The 19,992-nt window shown below is 37.3% G+C and overlaps 3 protein-coding genes and 1 long non-coding RNA gene across 11 annotated transcripts in view; 2 read left to right on the plus strand and 2 right to left on the minus strand.

Annotated features, from left to right (window-relative positions):
• The window catches only part of LOC113067293 (intersectin-1-like), a 43,717-nt gene extending 35,482 nt beyond the window's left edge, over positions 1-8,235 (minus strand). For 2 of the 3 annotated variants that reach the window (XM_026239828.1, XM_026239710.1), the window contains exon 1: positions 8,033-8,235. The gene's annotated coding sequence lies outside the window, so the exon portion shown is untranslated. The remainder of the gene's footprint in view (positions 1-8,032) is intronic. The other variant, XM_026239754.1, reaches the window with a different exon arrangement.
• Positions 8,236-8,927: 692 nt separating this feature from the next.
• LOC113068409 (quinone oxidoreductase-like protein 1) lies at positions 8,928-13,728 on the plus strand. 4 transcript variants are annotated; one of them, XM_026241247.1, is made up of 14 exons: positions 8,928-8,991; positions 9,346-9,424; positions 9,547-9,624; positions 9,794-9,866; positions 9,960-10,004; positions 10,092-10,160; positions 10,268-10,401; positions 10,702-10,813; positions 11,376-11,396; positions 11,573-11,671; positions 12,317-12,429; positions 12,508-12,613; positions 13,154-13,199; positions 13,389-13,728. In XM_026241247.1, exons 2-14 carry the CDS (start codon positions 9,362-9,364, stop codon positions 13,486-13,488), a joined length of 1,059 nt encoding a protein of 352 aa, XP_026097032.1. In that variant the 5' UTR covers positions 8,928-8,991; positions 9,346-9,361; the 3' UTR covers positions 13,489-13,728. The 4 variants fall into 4 exon arrangements, with proteins under 4 accessions (XP_026097032.1, XP_026097117.1, XP_026097010.1 ...); XM_026241332.1 differs by having other exon boundaries at positions 8,943-9,124; XM_026241225.1 differs by having other exon boundaries at positions 8,954-9,119.
• A 146-nt stretch (positions 13,729-13,874) lies between these two features.
• On the minus strand, positions 13,875-17,272 carry LOC113068858 (uncharacterized). Its single transcript, XR_003279625.1, has 5 exons — positions 17,144-17,272; positions 16,497-16,534; positions 16,326-16,378; positions 15,062-15,610; positions 13,875-14,963 (listed from the first exon to the last, which is right to left on the minus strand). It is a non-coding gene; the product is annotated as an uncharacterized LOC113068858 (long non-coding RNA).
• On the plus strand, positions 16,817-19,979 carry LOC113068667 (carbonyl reductase [NADPH] 1-like). 3 transcript variants are annotated; one of them, XM_026241516.1, is made up of 4 exons: positions 16,817-16,920; positions 17,032-17,330; positions 18,337-18,444; positions 18,523-19,979. In XM_026241516.1, the coding sequence occupies exons 2-4, from the start codon at positions 17,045-17,047 to the stop codon at positions 18,957-18,959; spliced, it is 831 nt and encodes a 276-aa protein (XP_026097301.1). In that variant the 5' UTR covers positions 16,817-16,920; positions 17,032-17,044; the 3' UTR covers positions 18,960-19,979. The 3 variants fall into 3 exon arrangements, with proteins under 3 accessions (XP_026097301.1, XP_026097448.1, XP_026097374.1); XM_026241589.1 differs by having other exon boundaries at positions 16,833-16,916; XM_026241663.1 differs by lacking the exon at positions 18,337-18,444.
• The last annotated feature ends 13 nt before the right edge of the window (positions 19,980-19,992 follow it).

Below are 19,992 nucleotides of genomic sequence, written 5' to 3' on the forward strand. Positions count from 1 at the left end.
TAAATTATGTGAAACATTATGTGTTTTTAAAAAAAAACGAAGCATGAACACATGTTAGACTGCACCCCATAAACACAATCATGTCTAGATAAAACTCAGTAAACCACCCTTTTAAACACACACACATCTTACAGGTGAAAATAACAGCGTTCTCTCATGTGATCTATGCCCGACTTTTCCAAACATTTAGTCTGCTTAAAGGGATAAAAATCACCCAAAAATAAAAATTATGTCATTAATTACTCACCCTCATGTCTTTCCAAACACATAAGACCTTTGATCATCTTAGGAACACAAATTAAGATATTATTGATGAAATCCGAGAGCTTCCTGACCCTCCATAAACAGCAATGCAACTGAAAAGTTTTATGGCCCAGAAAAATAGCAAGTACATCGTTAAAACAGTCCATGTGACATAACTGGTTCAACCGTAATTTTATGAAGCAAAGAGAATACTTTGTGTGTGCAAAGAATACAAAAATAACTTTATTCAGCGTTTTCTTCTCTTCATGTCAGTATCCGCTGTCATTCATGAGAGTTTGTTGTAGTTCTCTGTTTCAGAAAGCCTGAAAGTAACTCAGTAACACACTTAACAAGTAACTATTTGAAGGTCTCAGTCTGGGACAAGTTATCTCCCAACTGTGTAAACGCACTGCGAGAATTCTCACACACTCTCAGACACACTCTCTCTATCTCTCTCTCTCTCTCTCTCTCTAGCACCCAGGGGGCACCTCGGCAAAAATATTTTAATTAGTGCCAGACTGTCCTCTCTTTCTCAGTCTCTCCCCCGCTCTTCCTCCACCCTTTTCTTCCTTTCCATTCCTGCATAATGAAATTCACTGCTCTGTCTCCACAGGGTCCAATCACAGCACAAACTGAAAGGCATTTACAATTAAAACACAAATAAACATTCTAATCCATGCACTGGGAAAATGTGTTGTAGTAACACTGTATGTAGTAGAATAAATACTTTAGTTATTGGTTTACAATACTTTAAGTCGCCTCAAAAATCAAAAGACGATTCACATATTTTATTGAAATAATGAAGCTTATTGTAAATGATTTATCTGTGCAATCATTATTATTTAAAGCCATGTGCACTTGTAATCTTTACATCAAAATAGGGGTGTGCAATATCAAGATTTTTGATCATGGATGATCCACGATCAGCTTTTGAAGATATATTGTAGTATTGTGCTACAGTGCACTTTCTATAACCTCAGCCGACGTGTTACTGAAAAACTGTGCACAGTGGAACGGTGTTCCTAATAATCCTTTAGGTGAGTGTATGTCACAATATTGAGGAAAAGATGATGACATATTCCATTTCATGTTGACTTGAAAATGCTGAAGGCAAGCAAGGCAGGAGTCAGAAACAATTGAAGAGAAGAAATGAAAATATAATACTAAAGGCGTGGGATGAACCTGGTAATAGCAATTTAATTAATGCAAAATAGACTACAACATACTGGAAATAAAATGTGATAAAAACAGATATGGTTTTAATGTCTGTTCTTCTGAAAGGCTGTCACAGAGCAGTGCAGAAGCTGAAGGTGTGAGGAAATTTTGATATTTCACACTCACGTTGCATCACTCTGACCACTCGATCACATTGCCCTGTCTGCAGTCTCAGAAAAATGCTGATGCAAAAACATGCTTTCATTTCCACTTCATACATCTGACATTTGTGTGTGAAGCACTTTCATGTTTAATCAACAGAACGTTTAGAGTTTGCACTAATACACTACTCTACAAAGTATTCATTTGCATGATTTTAAGTAGAGTATACAATTTGTGGAGCAATTTCTATAATGAAGATACATTTTTCTTGTTTTACTATTAGCAGAAATCCATTATGTCTGAATAGCACTGGCTCCAGAGTGTGTTTGCACTGTCTGAGCTCTAATCTGAAGCAGTGGGGTATTTCTCAAGATGGAGGACTGAGCCCTTCACAGAGAGCTTGACTCAATACTGAAAACATCCAGTTCCCCTGATTAAACAGGACACTGGTGACTCACAGGCTCTCTCTCAAACACTGCAGAGCTAGTGACACTGTCACACAGTAGAACCGGCTCTTGTCACAGCCCTGCTAATGACCGTATGTGTGTGTGTGTGTGTGTGTTTCTTTGAGCAGCTGACCTACTTTTTCCTGTCACCCTTTTTGGGATTCTAATGAAGCTTTTCCTCGGAACAATGCTCTCAAACACAGCCGTTCTGAATGAAAGACCAGGAAAGGGAAATGTTCTGCAGAACAGACTAGAAACACAATCACAGTAGAAACACAAACACACAAGTGCTTTCAGAAGATCTGCACGTCTCTGAGCTGAGCTTTACTCACTCATGACCAACCTGCCTCACAGATCCAAATCAAGACATTCCCGAGAAAGGTGGGGCAAACAGAGGTGATGTCATGCAACAGGAATGCTGCCACTAGGTGAGACGACTCCGGGTGAGGAATTTTTCCATAATCATTGATCTTCAGTTATTAACAAGACGGAATACAACAAAAAGGACATCAGAGCATAAAGCTAAGAATTAAGATTTTCTAAAGCAGCTAGCCACAAATCTGTTTTTTTTTTTTGGAAGGCCACAATCACTCCAATGACACGTTTTTTCGGAGTCAGCATTTCTTTTTTTAAACATGAAATCACTGTGGACACTAGGGCTGTCGCGATACATCGGTATTGACGATAACCGTGATATTCAAATAAACAATTATCGATATCGTGTTAATTTAGTGTATGAGGACATATATTAGTGATAACCGCAATATAACCGTTAACCAATAACCGTTATTATTTTACTAGTCATAGACTGGGAAATATTATATAACCTATTAACAGCGGTTTTCTGTGTTCATATACTTAAGTAAAGGGTGATTATTATTATTATTATTTTTTTTTACTCGTCTTATTTTTGTATTTGCAATCAATACGGCCTGTGCATAGTAACATATTTTATTTCTTTCTTTGTCCAAATCTATGAACAGTTACACGATTAAAACAGATCTTGAAAAACTGAGCAACCACATTGCTACATTAAACTCTGTAAAATGTTAAGTTCACAGTGCCATGCACTTAATGCCTCATCTGTGGTCATTCTTCAAGAAGGTTCATTAGTTAACATTATTTAATTACTTTAGTTAACATATATAAATAACATAAATAATAATGAACAATATTTCCACAGCATTTATTAATCTTAGTTTATGTTAATTTCAGCATTTACTAATGCATTGTTAAAATCACAAGTTGTGTTTATAAACATTAATGTACTATGAACATGAACATTGAATAACTCGATTTTTATTAACATTAACAAAGATTAATAAATTGTGTAATAAATGTATTGTTCATTCATGTTCGTTAATACATTAATGTTAACAAATGGCATCTTATTGTAAAGTGTTACCATTAATATTTATTCATCATACTGTTGAACTTGACAGTATTTTCTCTCTTGTTATTTCATAAGAGCTTCAAAGAAGACGGAGAAAGCCAGAGTCTTGTGCCCTGCATTCATCAGAACCCTAATGTTTGTTGGGTGAAAAAGAAAAACTCAATAAACTAAGTAAAAAATAATTTGACTGATATCTTCCCCACCCCAAGGTTTCTATAGATATCACGATTTATCGATATGTGAATTATTATGGCCACAATAACCTTGATATGAAAAATCTAATATCGTGACAGCCCTAGTGGACACACCAAAAATTAAGCTAGAGCAGAAATGTGTCAAATTTGCTGAAGAACGTCTATGAACTGGCTTAGGGCAATTAACTGGCTTAATTTATCACCTAAGAACTCAATACCCTGAGTAGCACAATTACCCAAGTTCAATTGCCCAAATTGAATCAGTTTTCGGCTAAATTAAAACTTAAATTTCAGTTTCAGCATTTCAATAAATCATTACTTTTGGTGCATACCTTCAAGCTCTGAGGTAGATGTTATTCTTCACTAATAACATCCACTAGATGTTATTCTTCAATGATAAAAACAAAAACAAAACAAAAAAAACATTTCTTAGATGATATATGTCTTTAACCCTGTTCCTGGGGACCCACTGTCCTGCAGAGGTTATTTCCAACCTTTATCAGGACACCTGGTCCTTGACTTTTCAAGTGATCCCGGAGACCTTGATAAGTTGGTTCAGATGTGTTTGATTAGAACTGGAGCTGAACTCTGCAGGAAAGTGGGTCCCCAGGAGCAGGGTTGAAGACCTATGAAGAAAATTACCAGTACTTATTATGATAAATATCTGGAGTGTGTTAGGTGATCAATCTTTCAATCATTCATCAATCAATACCAATATCAGAACCCCTCGCTCACTGAACTTCGCCCCGCACAGACACTTTGAAAAACCATGTGCAAACACAGACACACTCAAACACATCCAGCTGTGGATTCATAAGTCAGGTGACGCAAGAGCCCACGGCCAAACAGAGTGCAAGAATCAACAGTGTGAACATCTCACTCACACTGCTGTCTGCATTGCTTTCAAACCGGATTGGGGTTCTACATGAACAACTCAGCCAAACACACCCACACACATTTGCATACCTCACAAAAGCACAACAGTTTTTCCTAGACCACATTTGGCTCTGACTGCAAAATATTTGCAGAGAGTAAACAGTGCATTTGAACTTCTACCCACCTGTCACTTTCACTGCACAAGCAGTCACAGAATGAATACAATTTCAACCACGTTAACATCAATACCTGATATAGTAATAGAAGGAAGAGTATACACAAACCACTGCGAGGCTGCTGGTTTCCTTCAAGGACAAGACCAGAAGAGATGTGGGGGTCAATCTCTCTACCGTTGTACGGCATTCAAATGATATTCAGAGATGATATTCACTTCCATTCACCACTCAAGAAAACACAGACATTCTGCACCCCACCCATGTTTAATGCAGTCCAGACAAACGCAGAGGAATCTAGCTTAAAATGAAACTGATAGCAAATCATCCTCATCGATCTTTCAAAGCACGCTGGAGCAGTTTCACAGTGCTAAGCTAGTTAAAGTTTCAGTATCGCAACCTGTTCTCATCAACAGAAACAAAACTCAGTCCAAAACCTGATATGGGCTCATTTGTTCACTTCCATCTTGAAGCATTTAGGAAAAGTCATAAACACGAAAGCAAAAGTGCTTTCTCTGCAGCTGAGGTAGGCAGAACAGCTCAGCTGTAACCGTGAGAGCGGATAGTACATCTTCAATGGATTTTACCGGTTTCGTCTGAGCAGAATCCGAGCCTGGAACAGGCGATAAAGAGAGAATCACTCATGAGACTAAATTCAACAGCTTCCGGAAGAGGGCCTGTATTGTTGTACTTCACTGCTCCCTGCAAAAAGCCACACACGTACAGACACTGCACAGCCAAACTAAAGATTAATGGCTAATAAATATACTATAAATAATACGCTACATATACTTAGCTTTAATAAAGCAGCAAAAAGGTTGATAATAGGTATTGGAAATGCTTGCAGCAGATCTCTGCATGCAATGGAGGAATTCCTACCAACGTTTTGATGCATTTACACATTTTATAAGCTCTTTGTGAGTTATGAGCAAGTAAAAATACCACCATATGTATACACATTCAATGAGCGCATTTAGCCCAGCACACAGCATTGTTTTTGATGTTCAGAAAGTTCAGAAAATATCCATCATTAAAGCTTTCCTAGCAGGTTGTGACAATATCCTTATGCCTTGACAAATATTAGTAACCAAAAGCTGATGGTAGCCATCCTTTGGTTTAAAATTTATTTTTTGTGTCCAAAAGAAGGTTTGTAACAAGTGGCGGGTGAGTAAATGATAACAGATTTTTTTATATTTGGGTGAACTATGCCTTCAGTCAAACTGAAATCATACCTGATTTCTGATTTTTCTGATCTGATTTTTTATCTGATTTTCACATAAAAACAAACTCAATAAATGTGACTATAATGTGGGTGGTTTACAGGTGATCGGACAGTATTCATATATAGTCAAGATTACACTTTAGACATGTGTGCATACCCAAGCTATAAACTCAAGCATTACACTCTAGCAGCAAAGCAAAAACACTTAAAGCTCACCATTCATAATTTGTTTAGCACAAAGCAGGGAGGTATAACTAAGATTCATATCAGGGTTGAACAAAAAACGACCAGCTTCACACACACACACACATGGCAGGCCTATCATCTATTATATCTCGTACCCGAGACTAAATCTCTGCTGTGCACCTCTGGGGGATGGGGAACAGAGAAAGGTGGATCTATGGACGGAAGAGAGAAAGTGACCAGATAAACAGCCTCTAATGACTCATGAACTGAACGGCCTGACAATAAGCCTGCACTTAAAACAGGTTTTCACATCTTCGATTACTCTCATCTAAACAAGGCTGTATGCACCACAACGTTTACATGAGCATCACTTTCAGATTAAAGGCCATTTTCTGATTAAATTGGCCTTCTAAAAAGGCATTTACATGCTCGACAGCCACTGGAATATCCCTGGATAAATGTGATAAGAACAAACCACACTTTTCCAGTTATAAGCATGCAGATGTGGGAGACCGGAAACGAAAGCTTTGGTCGTGTTGCAAAGGTCTGGTCCAGTGAACGAAATTGAATGAGTGTGATATGAGTAGTCTATGTTGGGCTGGAAATAATGGAAATAACATTTTTATGCCAAATCATTTTTTTTTTTTAATAGTAATCCAATCAACCCATTCATTCTCATTCATCTGCAAAATGTTAAGACTTATGTAAAATAATAGCAAACGTTTGTTTAAATCAATTTTTAAGTAAAGGTTTGTAAAAAAAAACAAGTAAACTGACATTCATTTGAATGTGTATGTGAATGCTAGGTATTCTTTGAGTGTGCAGAAAACTCAGATTAATACACAAATATGCCAGCTTTCTCATACAGATTTCTAAAAACCAGAGTATCAGCTTAACCTGACCATAACAGCCAGATGAATGTGTTAATACTTATAAAATAACAATGTGTCCAACATTTTGTTAATATCTGAATGTTATGATGCATTCAAACAGTCATTTATAGAAACACATCTTCAATAATCATGTTAACGATTGATACATAGATCAATTTGGGCTCAACTTTTACATTCGGACGCCTCTATCTTTGAATATTTTGGTACATCCTAGCAACTAAAAACCTGTTCTTTATATCAGTTTCAGAAGATACATTTTTTAAGCATTTCTCAGTAAGGCTGCCAAAGCAGGTTTTCCGCTTTAGTCTTGTGATCTAGGAGTGCCTCTCTAAACCAGGACAGAACCAGGTTTATGACCCAGACCAAATGGCTCCAACTGCATTGCTCATGAGATCTAGTAAACCACCAGTGTTTACACACTACACATGATACAGGCTTTAAGACAAAGCAACCCAAATCCACAGCCAGACTGCACTACAGGATCTGAGCCTTTTAATCACCTTCCTCCAGACATAATCACAGGATAATAACATCTGTTTCTCTGGAGAAGAAATGTAAGTCATAGATACGCATGTGGACGTCCTTATGTAAGGATGAGACCCGCAGCCATGTGTGGAGAGCTGGAGATTGCCCCCATCAGGGTCTCTTCATCTGCACCCCATCACACAGCTGGCTAACTCACTGTTACTACACCCTACATGTTACACACATTACCTCAGCGCTCTCAAGTCCAAATAGTCCTCTGTATCCGTGAGTTTCGCCAGTCTGATAATAACACACCAGCATAAGATCAACTTAGCCGGAGTGCTAACTAAACCAGTAAATCAGAGCTGAGCTTTAGCTGCAATCTCTGCGTGGAAGGGGAGCTTACAGAGGCCTCCTCTCACGAATAAACGACTAGAGGAGGATGTTATTCCAGTTGTCGAGCCGAAAAAAGACCGTTGAAGTGACCGTTGTCTGGCGAGAGCGAGCGAGACGAGTAAATTGGCACGAAGCGCGCCCCGAAACGCTGTGTTTGAACTCGCTCGAGCAGCGCCCCGCAGTCACTGTCAGAGACATACAGTCGGCCCGAAACACAAACACTCGTACCTCATCATTCAGTTTCCATGATCTCTCCAGCACTCTGTGAGGGAATACACTACAGGAACATGGGATGACAGACGGAGGACTCTTCTTTCCTTTTCTCCTTTTTTTTTAATGTGCTATATTAATTCCAGGCTTATTTTATTGCTCCTCGCTTCCTCCGTTGCAGCTTCGCTGGTAGTGAAGTAAAAAAGGGGAAAAATGAAACGTGCACACGTAATTCAGGCATCCGCATCTGAGTGTTTCCCACAGACAGAGGGCGCAATGCGGCCCTCACCAATGCATTTTTTTTATGTATTTACAACAGTTATATTTTATAATGCATTTGGATTCAGTTGGACCATTTGTAGATTTAGATGAATATAATTAGTGCAATGGAGATATGAAACTAATTTCCACACATACACTCAAGTAAAATATATTTTCAATATTTTATATTTGTAATATTTCTAATAATAAGGTTTAAATACTAAATTAGTTTTAAACGATTTATTACATTATTAATTTAAAAACACGTTACTACATATATTTAATTCGACCTCTTTGTTTCGATTCACTGAGATGCATCCTCAAACATTGGATTGTGCACCGAACCGATTCAACAGATTGATTATAAATTAAAGAACGATTAGTTTACGAATCAGACGCTTCTAGCTCAGAAAGTCTGAGCCTCGTCAGCTGTTTTTATTGACTATTACTAATATACATTTCATTAATTAAAAATGAATTAATACATAGATTTTTTTTTTTGATGATTTCATTCTCTATATTTTTAGATTCACTGAATACATTATTTAGTTGAAATATTTAGTGATTATCTAACCTAATCCCTCACACCTCGGATTGTATGTGTGAAATATTGTCGTTTCCCTTCTGTGCGTTTTTATTTCTACTCCACCTACGTCACACAGAAGGAGTCACGTGCAGGAAATGAACTAAACACTACCGCAGTCAACTACATGTTGGTAGGTTCTGTAATACTCTTACATGCAAAAAAAAGTATATTATATGGCACAACAGAAGAAGATATTATAACAGCGATCTTGATGTTGTAAACAGAGGAACGCAATAGGACTACTGCAACGGAAAACAAGTAACGTTAGTTCTACTAGAGTTCAATTGTGTGCTCTGCATTTTTGGGATCTTAATCTGTTGAATTTGCACAGTTTAAGTGCAAACATTAAATGTCGTGATTTTCTTCAGAGATTGTTCTCTTTATTGCATATTATAACAATAATATTATTAACAGAGTATTTGATTCAGCTTGTTAGTGTTGCTTGTGTTAATCTTTAATTGTTTATTGATGTGTCTGATTGCAGAACAGCTAAAACTGCCATGAAGGGACTTTACTGCCAAAAAGGAGACCAGGGTGATGTGAAGTTTGTCATACAGGAGACAGTAAGAGTGCATGATTATGCCTTTACATTTTCTGTTGCAAGCATTTTCATATCCACGGTTTCCTGAGGAAATCTGTAAAAAGCTATTTCTAATTGCATGATGTTATTTGTTTCCTGTCATAGAATGCACCCAATAAACTTGGCAGCCATCAGGTCAAAGTTCAAGTGAAATGCTGTGCACTAAGTCCAGTTGATTTTAAGGTAATATAATTGTCAACAAGATGGTGAATGACGTCTGGCGATTTGATGTGAATGGCCTGCAGAACAGCACGTTCACAATACATTATAGACATGATTTAGGAAAAGATCACCCTCATTTCACAAACAGTGTTTTACAGAATATTTGCATTCATCTTAATCTGTTTTTCAGCTGTATGAGGACCTCAAGATTGAGATAGAAAATGTCCCAGTCGGAAGGGAGATCGCTGGGGTTGTTCTTCAAGGTTTACATGACGTCTTGTATATTTGACACCATTTACCAATCCAATCAAATAGATTTGACTGATAAATCTGATGTAATGCAAATCCTTTTCTAGTTGGACCCAAAGTCACCTTTTTCCAGCCAGATGATGAGGTTGTTGGTAAGAACTTTATTAGACCCTCATCTTTATCAGTGTATATGTGTATTATATGTGTATAATCAAATAAACATTTGCATGTCTCCACAGGGATTCTTCCTTTGGATGCTGAACAGTCTGGCCTTTGCTCCGTCGTGGTTACTGATGAATATAATTTAGGTATTGCTCACATTACATTATTGACAATACTCCTACCTAGTCCCTTAAAGATACGCTACTGTTTAGTTCTCATATATGTTCTATTATTTCTCCTGTTCTAATAACAGTTCAGAAGCCTGAGAAAGTGAGCTGGTTTGAAGCTGCAGCAGTGATTAAAGACGGTCTCAGGGCTTTCACAGCTCTCCACACCCTGGCTCGGATGGCTGCGGGTCAGACTGTACTGGTGCTGGATGGGGCTGCTGTAGGTATCTGTGCAGAGGTCAAAAGGGCAACTTTTTCCTGATTAGCACTTTCCTATTAGCATATTCACTACTGTTTAGGTTTGGGGTTTTTAATGGATGTTATTTTTTAAATAAAAGTTTCAGTTGCTCACCAAGGTTGCATTTATTTTTCTTTTTAGAAAATGTTGCAGAAAATATTACAAAAGTTTATTTAGTTGTCTTAGTTAGAATCAACACCGCACTTCTACAAGCATTATTTGGCTCCCTGCACTCGAAATCTCTAATTATTATCATGCACTTCCTGTTTTGTGCGCATGCAGCCCTTTGGAGTTCTGGCCATTCAGCTCGCCCAGTATCACGGTGTGAAAGTCCTGGCTACAGCATCGTCTCCGGAGGACCAGAAGCTTTTGGAAGAGCTCCGGCCGAGTGTGGGTGGGTACTGAAATGAAGCATTGTGGAGAGAGAGAGGACTGACAGCAGAGATATTTTCCACATGAAGTGTCATGTTTAGGAAGTTCCAGCTTTGTTTGACTTTGCGCTTTCACTGGAAGTGTAGATTTATGAAACACTCGGCATGAGTTGCCAGACAAACTGAAATGGCAGTTCAAATGGAGCTAATCTCTTTTAATCTTCAGTTGTTATCTCTTCAAGTTTACCTCTCATATTTACTGAACTTGATGTGAATTTATTTCCTGAGCATATGAAAAGCATCACACTCGTATCATTTTGTGTACTGCAAAGCCTAAAATCTATTCAAGTCTAATCAAGTGTAGAAATACTTAAGTTTGGATTGTGGCCAAGTTTCTAACCCATCCTCTCCATTTTTTCTAGAATTGATTTGTCTTTCCTTAAACTCAATCATATTGATTGCCAAACGTTTTCTGATAGTGACCTTCTCATCTTTTCACTTCTCCCTTGGGCATATTTTTGTCTTTCTTTGCCACTTGACTTTTTTCATCTGGTTTCTTCCTTGTGCCACTTACACTTGCTTAAGATGTGCAGGAATCATTTTTGGGTAAGTTATTTATGGCAGCAATCTCTTCTACAAGTATTCGTTCAGGCTATCATCTTCTTATAAGCCTCAGATCATCTTTGAGAATAGTCATTCAGCATACATCAGCTTGATATGTTTAATCAATGTTAATTCGATTGTTTGTAAGCATCAGTACTTAAGTGTGTCTCTTCCCTCAGCTCGAGTGATCAGAGTGTGGGACTCAAAGCAGGATTTGGTGGACTCATGCCTTGAAGAAACCGGAGGTCTTGGAGTGGACATCATCATTGATTCAGGAGGTTTACCACCACTTTACATAACATTTCGAACTATTTCAACATAGTCTTCTCATATGTGCTTTTAATTAATTACATACCACAAGCAGTTGTGTTGCAACATTTAATTTTTTATTTAAATGCTGGCAATACATAGTCTACTTTTCAAAAAGTTTGGGGTTGAACAAAGTCTCTTATGTTCACAGATGCTGCATTTATTTGATCAAACTACAGTAAAAACTGAAAATTATTTTTTATTTCTATTTTAATATGCAGTTTATTCCTGTGATAGCAGAGCTGTATTTTCAGCATCATTACTCAAGTCTTCAGTGATCCTTCAGAAATTATTTGAATATGCTGATTTGGTACTGAAGAAAAATTTATTATTATTTTGTCAAAAACAGTTATATTTTTGTGAAAAACCATGATACATTTTTTTTCAGGATTCTTTGATGAAAAGAAAGTTCTAAAGAGCAGCACTTATTAAAAATAATATTTTTGTAACAATGTAAGAGTCTTTACTGTCATAAAAGTAAAGACCTTGCAGTTATTTTCTGAATGTATTATTATTTTTATTAAAAAAGTGTATTGTCCCTAAACGTTTGAACGGACTGTTAATGTTCATTTTCAATCAGGCAGTCTATTATTTTGTGCCTTTTTTCTGAACAGTGAGACTTTCTGAAGAGGATCCAGAAGCACAGAGGTATTACCCACATAAACATGACCTCCTTACCCTTCTTTCAGTGGGAGGTCATTGGGTGACCACAGAACAACACTTACAGGTTAGCAACTCGCAGCACTGATTCTTACACTTTTACACTATACATTTAATAAAATACATTTTATCCTCTTTTTCAAAGCTGGACCCTCCTGACAGCCACATTCTCTTCCTGAAGGCAGCCTCTCTCTCGTTCCTCAACGACGAGGTCTGGACAACATCCCGGGCCAAGCAGGGCCGATATCTCCGTATCTTTTTCTACAAACTTCATTCATCTTTAACTGCCTACTGATTGGTCAGCATTCAGGCCTCAGCTTTGTTTATTGGCCTTCAAAATAGTAATTACTCAAAGTTTCTAGCTCAATCTAGGTTGGTTTACATTTTTGGAGTTGGCAGATGCTTTTATCTAAGGTGTCTTAGAGATACAGTACAGTATGTTTTCTTTTGTATATCACTTGCAGAGAAGGCGAGTCCTAATATAACCCCATGAAAAAAACTCTGATGATCTGATCCTTATTATTACACAAAACAGCTTTACTCTCCAGTGGAATGAAGAAGGGAGATCTGACTTTTTTCTGAACATTTTTTGAAATCGCTCTATGTTGCAAAGAGGTCACTGGGTTCCTGAGTGTGTATAATACGGCTAGTCCTTGACAGTTTGATGTATTTAGGACCTGAGGGGTTTCTTCCAGTGTCCTCAGGCTACTGGAACGACCTTGTCAACAACAAAGGACACGCGGTTTCCTCTTTGTAACTGGGTTATTTGCCTTTAGTCTGCTCTCTCTCAGATATCTTAAAAGATGTGATGGATAAACTCTGCACAGGGACCTTCAGGTGAGAATGAGGAATAAAAATGTGTGTGAAAGAAGCAGATTGTGTGTACAAGAGTCTTTAAAGGAGGACAAATTACACAAATTATGAATTTAAAACTATGTGGGCCGTGTATGTAATGCAGAGAGGAAAAAGTGTGAAATCAGCTTTGTTGTGTGAATGCTGTTGAATTTGACCGTTGTCTCCACGCAGGCCTCAGTTGGGGGACCCCGTGCCTTTATATGAAGCTACGGTGTCCATGGAGATGGTACAGAGAAAGCAAGCGAGGAAGAGAATAGCGGTCAAGCTTTGAAGAAGGCTCAAAATATTATTTCCATAATTCTGTACATTTTAGTTGTTATAAATCTCATGTTTTTGTCGGTTGTACTTTCAGTGGATTGTTGGTATTTAAAAATGTTAAAATTCTTTAAATGGAAATCAGCCTCATTCCAAAAAGCATGCATCACAGAGCAAAAAGTCTTTACATTATTTGAAAAATTGTGTGTGTATATGTATATATATATATAAACTTATGAAATAATTTACGTAACTAGACCAAAGAGAGAGATTTTTTATGACATACTGTATATGCAATTTTCCCTTGTCAAGCACTCCCAGTGGATTTTTAACCGCACCATCTGATCCCGTTTCTTCTGCCTATTAGTTAAGCTCTGTATGGAAACGGATTGGATAATGCTGACCTAGAATTCGGCATCATTGTTCAGAGGTATGCATTTGATTATCAGTAGTCTCCTACCAGAAACGCAGCATGTAGCTCATTTGCTTTCAATAGAAGATTTGTGTTTGTTAAGATCTCATTGTTCTAAATGTCCCCTCATCTTCCTGTCCACCATTCTGGAACTGTCACAGCTATCTAGGAGAAAAACCAATTGTTGAAGCTCAGAAATCCCAAACTGTGGGGGCAATATAAAGAGAGATCACCTAAAAATTACAATTCTGTCATCATTTACTCACACTTGTGTCAATCCAAACCTGCATGATGTTATTTATAAAATTAAAAAAAAAATTCATACTGATAATTTCAATGCAATGAAAACGAATAGAGGTAAGTGAATGTTGAACAATAATTTGTAGTACAGCAATAATAATAATAAAAATATATATATATATTTATATATATATATATATATATATATATATATTGTTAGGTACAGTGTGTCTATTGTGTTCATGTTGAAGCGCTAATCAATTGTGTTGCTATTGAGAAGGGATACAGGTAAGGTTGGGGCAGGTTTGGTGTTGTGTGTGTCCCTGTAAGTGTTTCTAATATGTATTTATTTATTTACTTTTTATTTCTAATAATTAAAATGATGTTTTTGTTAGCAATAGCAACGCTGATAGAAAAAAGCAGCATGGACATTCTTCAAAATGTCTTTTGTGTTCCACAGAAGAAACAGTCATACACGTTTGGAACAACATGAGGGTGATTAAATGACAGAATTTTGGGATTTTGGTGAACTATTCTTTTAAGTAATTAAGTAAACTCCCTGTAGTTTTTAAGGTGGTTGTGTTAAGTGCTGTAGTACAAAGCTCAACCATATCTGCAGGCTCTTGGCTTGTGTCTAAACCTTGGCAGTGACCGCATGAGGCTTCTGGTTCCTCAGTGTCCTGAATGCACTGCTGTTACCAGAGTGACTATTGTCCCCAGAGGTTTTGAAGAACCACTCATGTGTGTTCCAGAATCCTTTGCTCCTCTTGTCTCAGGCTCTCCACCCCACACCGTTGTTCAAGGAGAGACCGGTTCGCACCCTGTTTGAGCTGTGATAGCTGTACAAATGAAAAAACTCAGACTGTAAGTGGTTTCATATCTTTAATTCGACACAGGCAGCATTAAGAATGAACAGATTTAATTAGATTTAACTCACCCTCTCTAGTGCCTAGACATTGTTATCTGTGAGGTTATTACAAAGCTTTAGGGCATTGTGGATGCACCACTCCTCCCTATCCCAGCTCTCTACTGCTCCCAAGAGGACAGAACAAGAGCTTGAACAAGGAGTTGTGCAGCATGTTCTGAAAGAAAGGGTCTGATCTTCTTGATGTTGAATAAAGCAAATCTGCAGGATCGGACTGTTTTAGCAATGCTGTCTGAGAAAGTCAGCTGATCATCAATCATAACTCCAAGGTTTCTGGCTGTTTTTGAATGAGTTATGGTTGATGTGCCTAACTGGATGGTGAAATTGTGATGAAGTGATGGGTTTGCTGGAATCACAAGCAGTTCTGTCTTTGCAAGGTTGAGTTGAAGTTAAAGCAATAACAATTACAATGTATTTTGCATTATCATGCAAACAAATTCCACGCATACTAATAATATGTTTAGGATGTTAACTTCTCACTATTGCTCAGGTTGCAAGGACAGCCGTATCTGTGCAGTCATCAGTCGCCAGGAAGGGCCATGCATCCCAAACGTCAAGTTTCTGTTGAAGAGTGAAACCATATTAAAATTGATTTGCTGTACTAAACCATTACTGCACTGTAAAAACTGAACATTACTTCCTACACACACACATACATACATACATATATAAACTAGCCTTAAAAAGGTTTTGTCCCTTAAGTAGAGTAGTTTTTGTGATAGCTGTTTGTCTTGTTAATCTAGACACATAGAGTTCCTACAATACCAACAATCAGCGATCCATGCAGTTCCATAGTATTTAATATTTACCTATAGATTATTAAATATTTTTATGCATTTTCCTTTCCTAAATCAACGTATACTACATTGTGGGTGTTTGCAGGGTCAACAAAGTCATATTCCAGAAGTAGTCTGTGATTATCATGAGGGTCGTAATTGATGAATGCTTGCTGAAACTTCTTACAGCCTTGGACAATTTTCACCTCGTAACAGCAAGTTTATTTGTTGAAGCCAGCTTCAACCTGCACACCAAGGAAAGTTTATTTTCTTTACTTATAACTGTGCAACTTGTTGTTTTGTAAGTACCCTACTGCTTAAAAGTCTACAGGAAGTAAGAGAAACCAAACTGACTTTATTCAGACCTCATGGTCCATTTCAAACATCTAATAGCCTAAAAGTCTCTCGCTCGCGCTCTCTCTCTCTCTCTCTTTCTCTATAGTCCTAAAAATGGATTGATTTTTATAAATGTCATGTAATATAACAATCAGCCTAAATACCTTTTTATACAGCCACAAATATTTCTCAAGCAAGGAATAACACTGTCTTTGGCCTGCAAAGGTAACAGATAAGTATATTATTATATTATCAATGTGGTTTCAGCTTTTTGAACCTAAATAGTTTACACATACATACAGAGGAATATACAAATATTTGGAATATAAAATTACCTTCATAGTTTGAGTTGCTATAAGCCTCCTTCCAGTATCTAAGGACAACAAATACAGATAGTAACATAACTGTAAGTGTGGAAATGTTATCTACAAGCAGTCTACCTTGGACTGCATCAAACAGCAGTTACAAACGAAATATACATCCACATAGTAAAAAACACAGCCGGGTCACGTGCTTCAATCGTCGTTGCGTCAATTTATAGAAAAGTATGTAAAAACATTTACCTAAAAATAATAAAGATTTACAGCTCATAACTGTTGCTGTGTAATCAAGCAAAACATTATGCACATGACATAGACGTCGAATTGCAACGCTTTATGCCACAAGCGTGTGCGTATATCTCCGCGCATGCGCAGTGGCGACGCAAACCCAAAACTGCCAAAAACAGAAGTGTATTGATCACCGCGTAGAGTACAGTAGGTACGAGTTTTCTTGGAATCATGCATACGCTTCCCAAAAGTATTTAATTTCGTTATTTCATTAATTAGGCTGCTGTTTCCGTTGCTTCACGTAATATGGTCTTATTTTCAGACACCTCGCAGGTATGAGCAGTAGCAAAGTAGCTCTGGTCACTGGTGCAAATAAAGGCATTGGGTTCGCAGTAGTGCGGTCACTGTGCAAAGAGTACTCCGGGGACGTATACCTGACAGCCCGGGATGTCGGTCGAGGAACCGCAGCAGTGGAAAGTCTGAAGAAGGAGGGCTTGACAGCGCTCTTCCACCAGCTGGACATCACCGACCCCCGCAGCGTCCACACCGCACGGGACTTCTTCACGGAGCAGTACGGCGGCCTGGACGTGCTCGTCAACAACGCTGGCATCGCCTTCAAAGGTGACTAAAGACATTTGTTCAGAAATGAACCCTGGTTTAGGGGCCGTCTAGATAGAAAATAGAGAATAAGCATATTTTTATTTATTTATTTACTTTAATTTTCTATTAAAATGACGGAATGAGATAAACGAAATGAGATGGCTCCTCAAAGTACAAAATAATATATAGCAAGTATTATCAAAATAATATATATATATATATATATATATATATATATATATATATATATATATATATAATCAAAGTAATATATATATATATATATATATATATATATATATATATATATATATATATATATATATATAGTGCAGAATTTAATGAATATTGTCTAGTAATATGAAATACAAAATAATCAAAATTGTAATTGAAACGGAATATAGTACATATTCTGTTTCAATTACAATTTTGATTATTTTGTATATATATATAATACCACACATTACAAAAAACGTGTAAGATTTTTTAAAGTTAATACATCTGGTGGGAGGAGTATAGAAAAATCATATACTGTAATATAATCGTTAAACTTCTAGAATCCTGTATAAAATTTACTGTAAATAATCCTCCAAATGTCTATCACCTAGTTGCTTATAATAATAATTTCAGACGTAATTTCTTTATTTTTATTTGGTTTTGCAGTTTTATATGTTCAGACATGATCACAGACTACTGAATTTTAGATTGTATCCCTAAAAATTGCTCGATGTTTTAGTATTTTTTGCATTTACCATTAATTTTCTATTCAGTTTTTTGACTAAAGATCACAGGTGAGAAGTCAATTTTAGCCTTTTCTAATCACTTCCATGCTTTCTTGTGTTCATATAGCAAGTGTCACAAAACCAATTGTTCCATTCCAATGAAGTAGAAAAAAATGAATGATAATAATTACAAAACGGCAAATTTGTCCATCTTAAAGGACCACAAGAAGGATCAAATGCTGTCATAAATTCACCTGCTGTGTTATTATGTGTAATGAAAACAATATTTGATCTCTTTATGGCAGTGGCAGACACAACCCCCTTTGGGATCCAAGCAGATGTGACACTGAAGACAAATTTCTTTGCAACTAGAGATATGTGCAATATGTTTTTGCCCATTATCAAACCAGGAGGTAAGTTATGTCAGTTACCCTTTGCCTGGTGGTTTTCTCTTCTCTTCTATTCCTTCAAACACTCATATTTCTTTCTAGGTCGGATAGTGAATGTGTCCAGCGAAATGGGCTCGGTGTCTTTAAGCCGCTGTAGTCCAGAACTCCAGGCCCGTTTCCGAAGCGATGACATTACAGAAGAAGAGCTAGTTGGGCTGATGGAGCGTTTTGTCCGTGACGCTCAGGAAGGGGTTCACGCAGAGCGAGGTTGGCCTAGCACTGCATATGGCGTCTCCAAAACTGGCCTCACAACCCTGACTAGAATCCTGGCCCGAAATCTGCTGAAAGAGCGGCCTGGAGATGAGATCCTCTGCAATGCCTGCTGTCCAGGATGGGTCAGGACTGACATGGCTGGACCAAATGCAACCAAGTCACCAGATGAGGGCGCCGTCACTCCAGTGTACTTGGCATTACTGCCTGCAGGGGCTAAAGAGCCCCATGGGCAGTTTGTTTCAGAGAAGAAAGTGCAGCCGTGGTGAGAGCTAGAAAGAGTAATCATGTATGTTTGTGTTGCAAAGCTGGAGTCAAGTTCAGACACACCCAGAGTGACCCATCAGTATTTAGAGAGGCTATTTCTAGAAAGTTTTGGGCTGAACTCAGACTGAACCCTTGACAGAAGTCTTCAGGTACTCCAAAAAGTTACTATATGCATTGTGTACTTTATTATTGTAAATACATACAAAAAGCTTTAAAATCTGATCAAGGTTTGGTGAAAAGACAAATAGAGTATCATTATCTAAAAGTTAAAGTTGTCAAACAAAATGTTGTGCTTAAAGAGCCATTTAGCAGGATTTATGTGGTCTTAAAGGAACAGTTCACCAAAAAAGTGAAAAATTGCAGAAAATGTTCTCAACCTCAGGTCATCCAAGTTGTAGACCAGTTGGTTTCTTTATTGGAGCAGATTTGGAGAAATGTAGTATTACATCACTTGTTTCTCCAATGGTTTATCTACAGTGAATGGGTGCCGTCAGAACGAGAGTCCAACGGCATTGTTTATTACAAATCTATAGATATTAATTTCACAAAATTTTAATTGATGGATTGGAGTGATGTGGATGATTTGAAGATTATTATGTTTTTGTCAGCTATTTGGACTCTTATTCTGACGGCACCCATTCACTGTAGAGGATCCATTGGTGAGCAAGTGATATAATGCAAAATTTCTCTAAATCTGTTCCAATGAAGAAACCAACTCATCTACATTTTGGATGGCCTGAGGATGAGTACATCTCTAGCTAAATGTATAAATTTGTGAACTCCTCCTCTAAGATTAAGATTAGAGCTCCAGCTTCTGTTTGTATTAAATATTTGAAGATGCGAAATACACAAATGCAATATTTGTTAACTACATCAATGAATCCTAAACTAATATTTAAAGTTACGCACTGGATTGTAACAGTCATCTTGTTAGGTTATACCCAAAAATTATACTGATAAAGATTTCATTAATCTGGAAAAGAAAACTGAACTACAAAAATAAAATTCTATGGCATTTCTCACTTAGTTGTATTG

This window comes from Carassius auratus, chromosome 1 (genome assembly GCF_003368295.1).
Source record: "Carassius auratus strain Wakin chromosome 1, ASM336829v1, whole genome shotgun sequence".
Taxonomy (NCBI): domain Eukaryota; kingdom Metazoa; phylum Chordata; class Actinopteri; order Cypriniformes; family Cyprinidae; genus Carassius; species Carassius auratus.

Bases quoted from the DNA above. Each gene is read 5' to 3' on its own strand.
- LOC113068409 (XM_026241247.1), top strand. From the start codon at position 9,362: ATGAAGGGACTTTACTGCCAAAAAGGAGACCAGGGTGATGTGAAGTTT. The intron at 10,814-11,375 runs GTGGGTACTGAA...CACTTGCTTAAG, and splicing joins AGAGCTCCGGCCGAGTGTGG to ATGTGCAGGAATCATTTTTG. The intron at 13,200-13,388 runs GTGAGAATGAGG...GTCTCCACGCAG, and splicing joins CTCTGCACAGGGACCTTCAG to GCCTCAGTTGGGGGACCCCG.
- LOC113068667 (XM_026241516.1), top strand. From the start codon at position 17,045: ATGAGCAGTAGCAAAGTAGCTCTGGTCACTGGTGCAAATAAAGGCATT. The intron at 17,331-18,336 runs GTGACTAAAGAC...TCTTTATGGCAG, and splicing joins CGCTGGCATCGCCTTCAAAG to TGGCAGACACAACCCCCTTT. The intron at 18,445-18,522 runs GTAAGTTATGTC...ATTTCTTTCTAG, and splicing joins GCCCATTATCAAACCAGGAG to GTCGGATAGTGAATGTGTCC.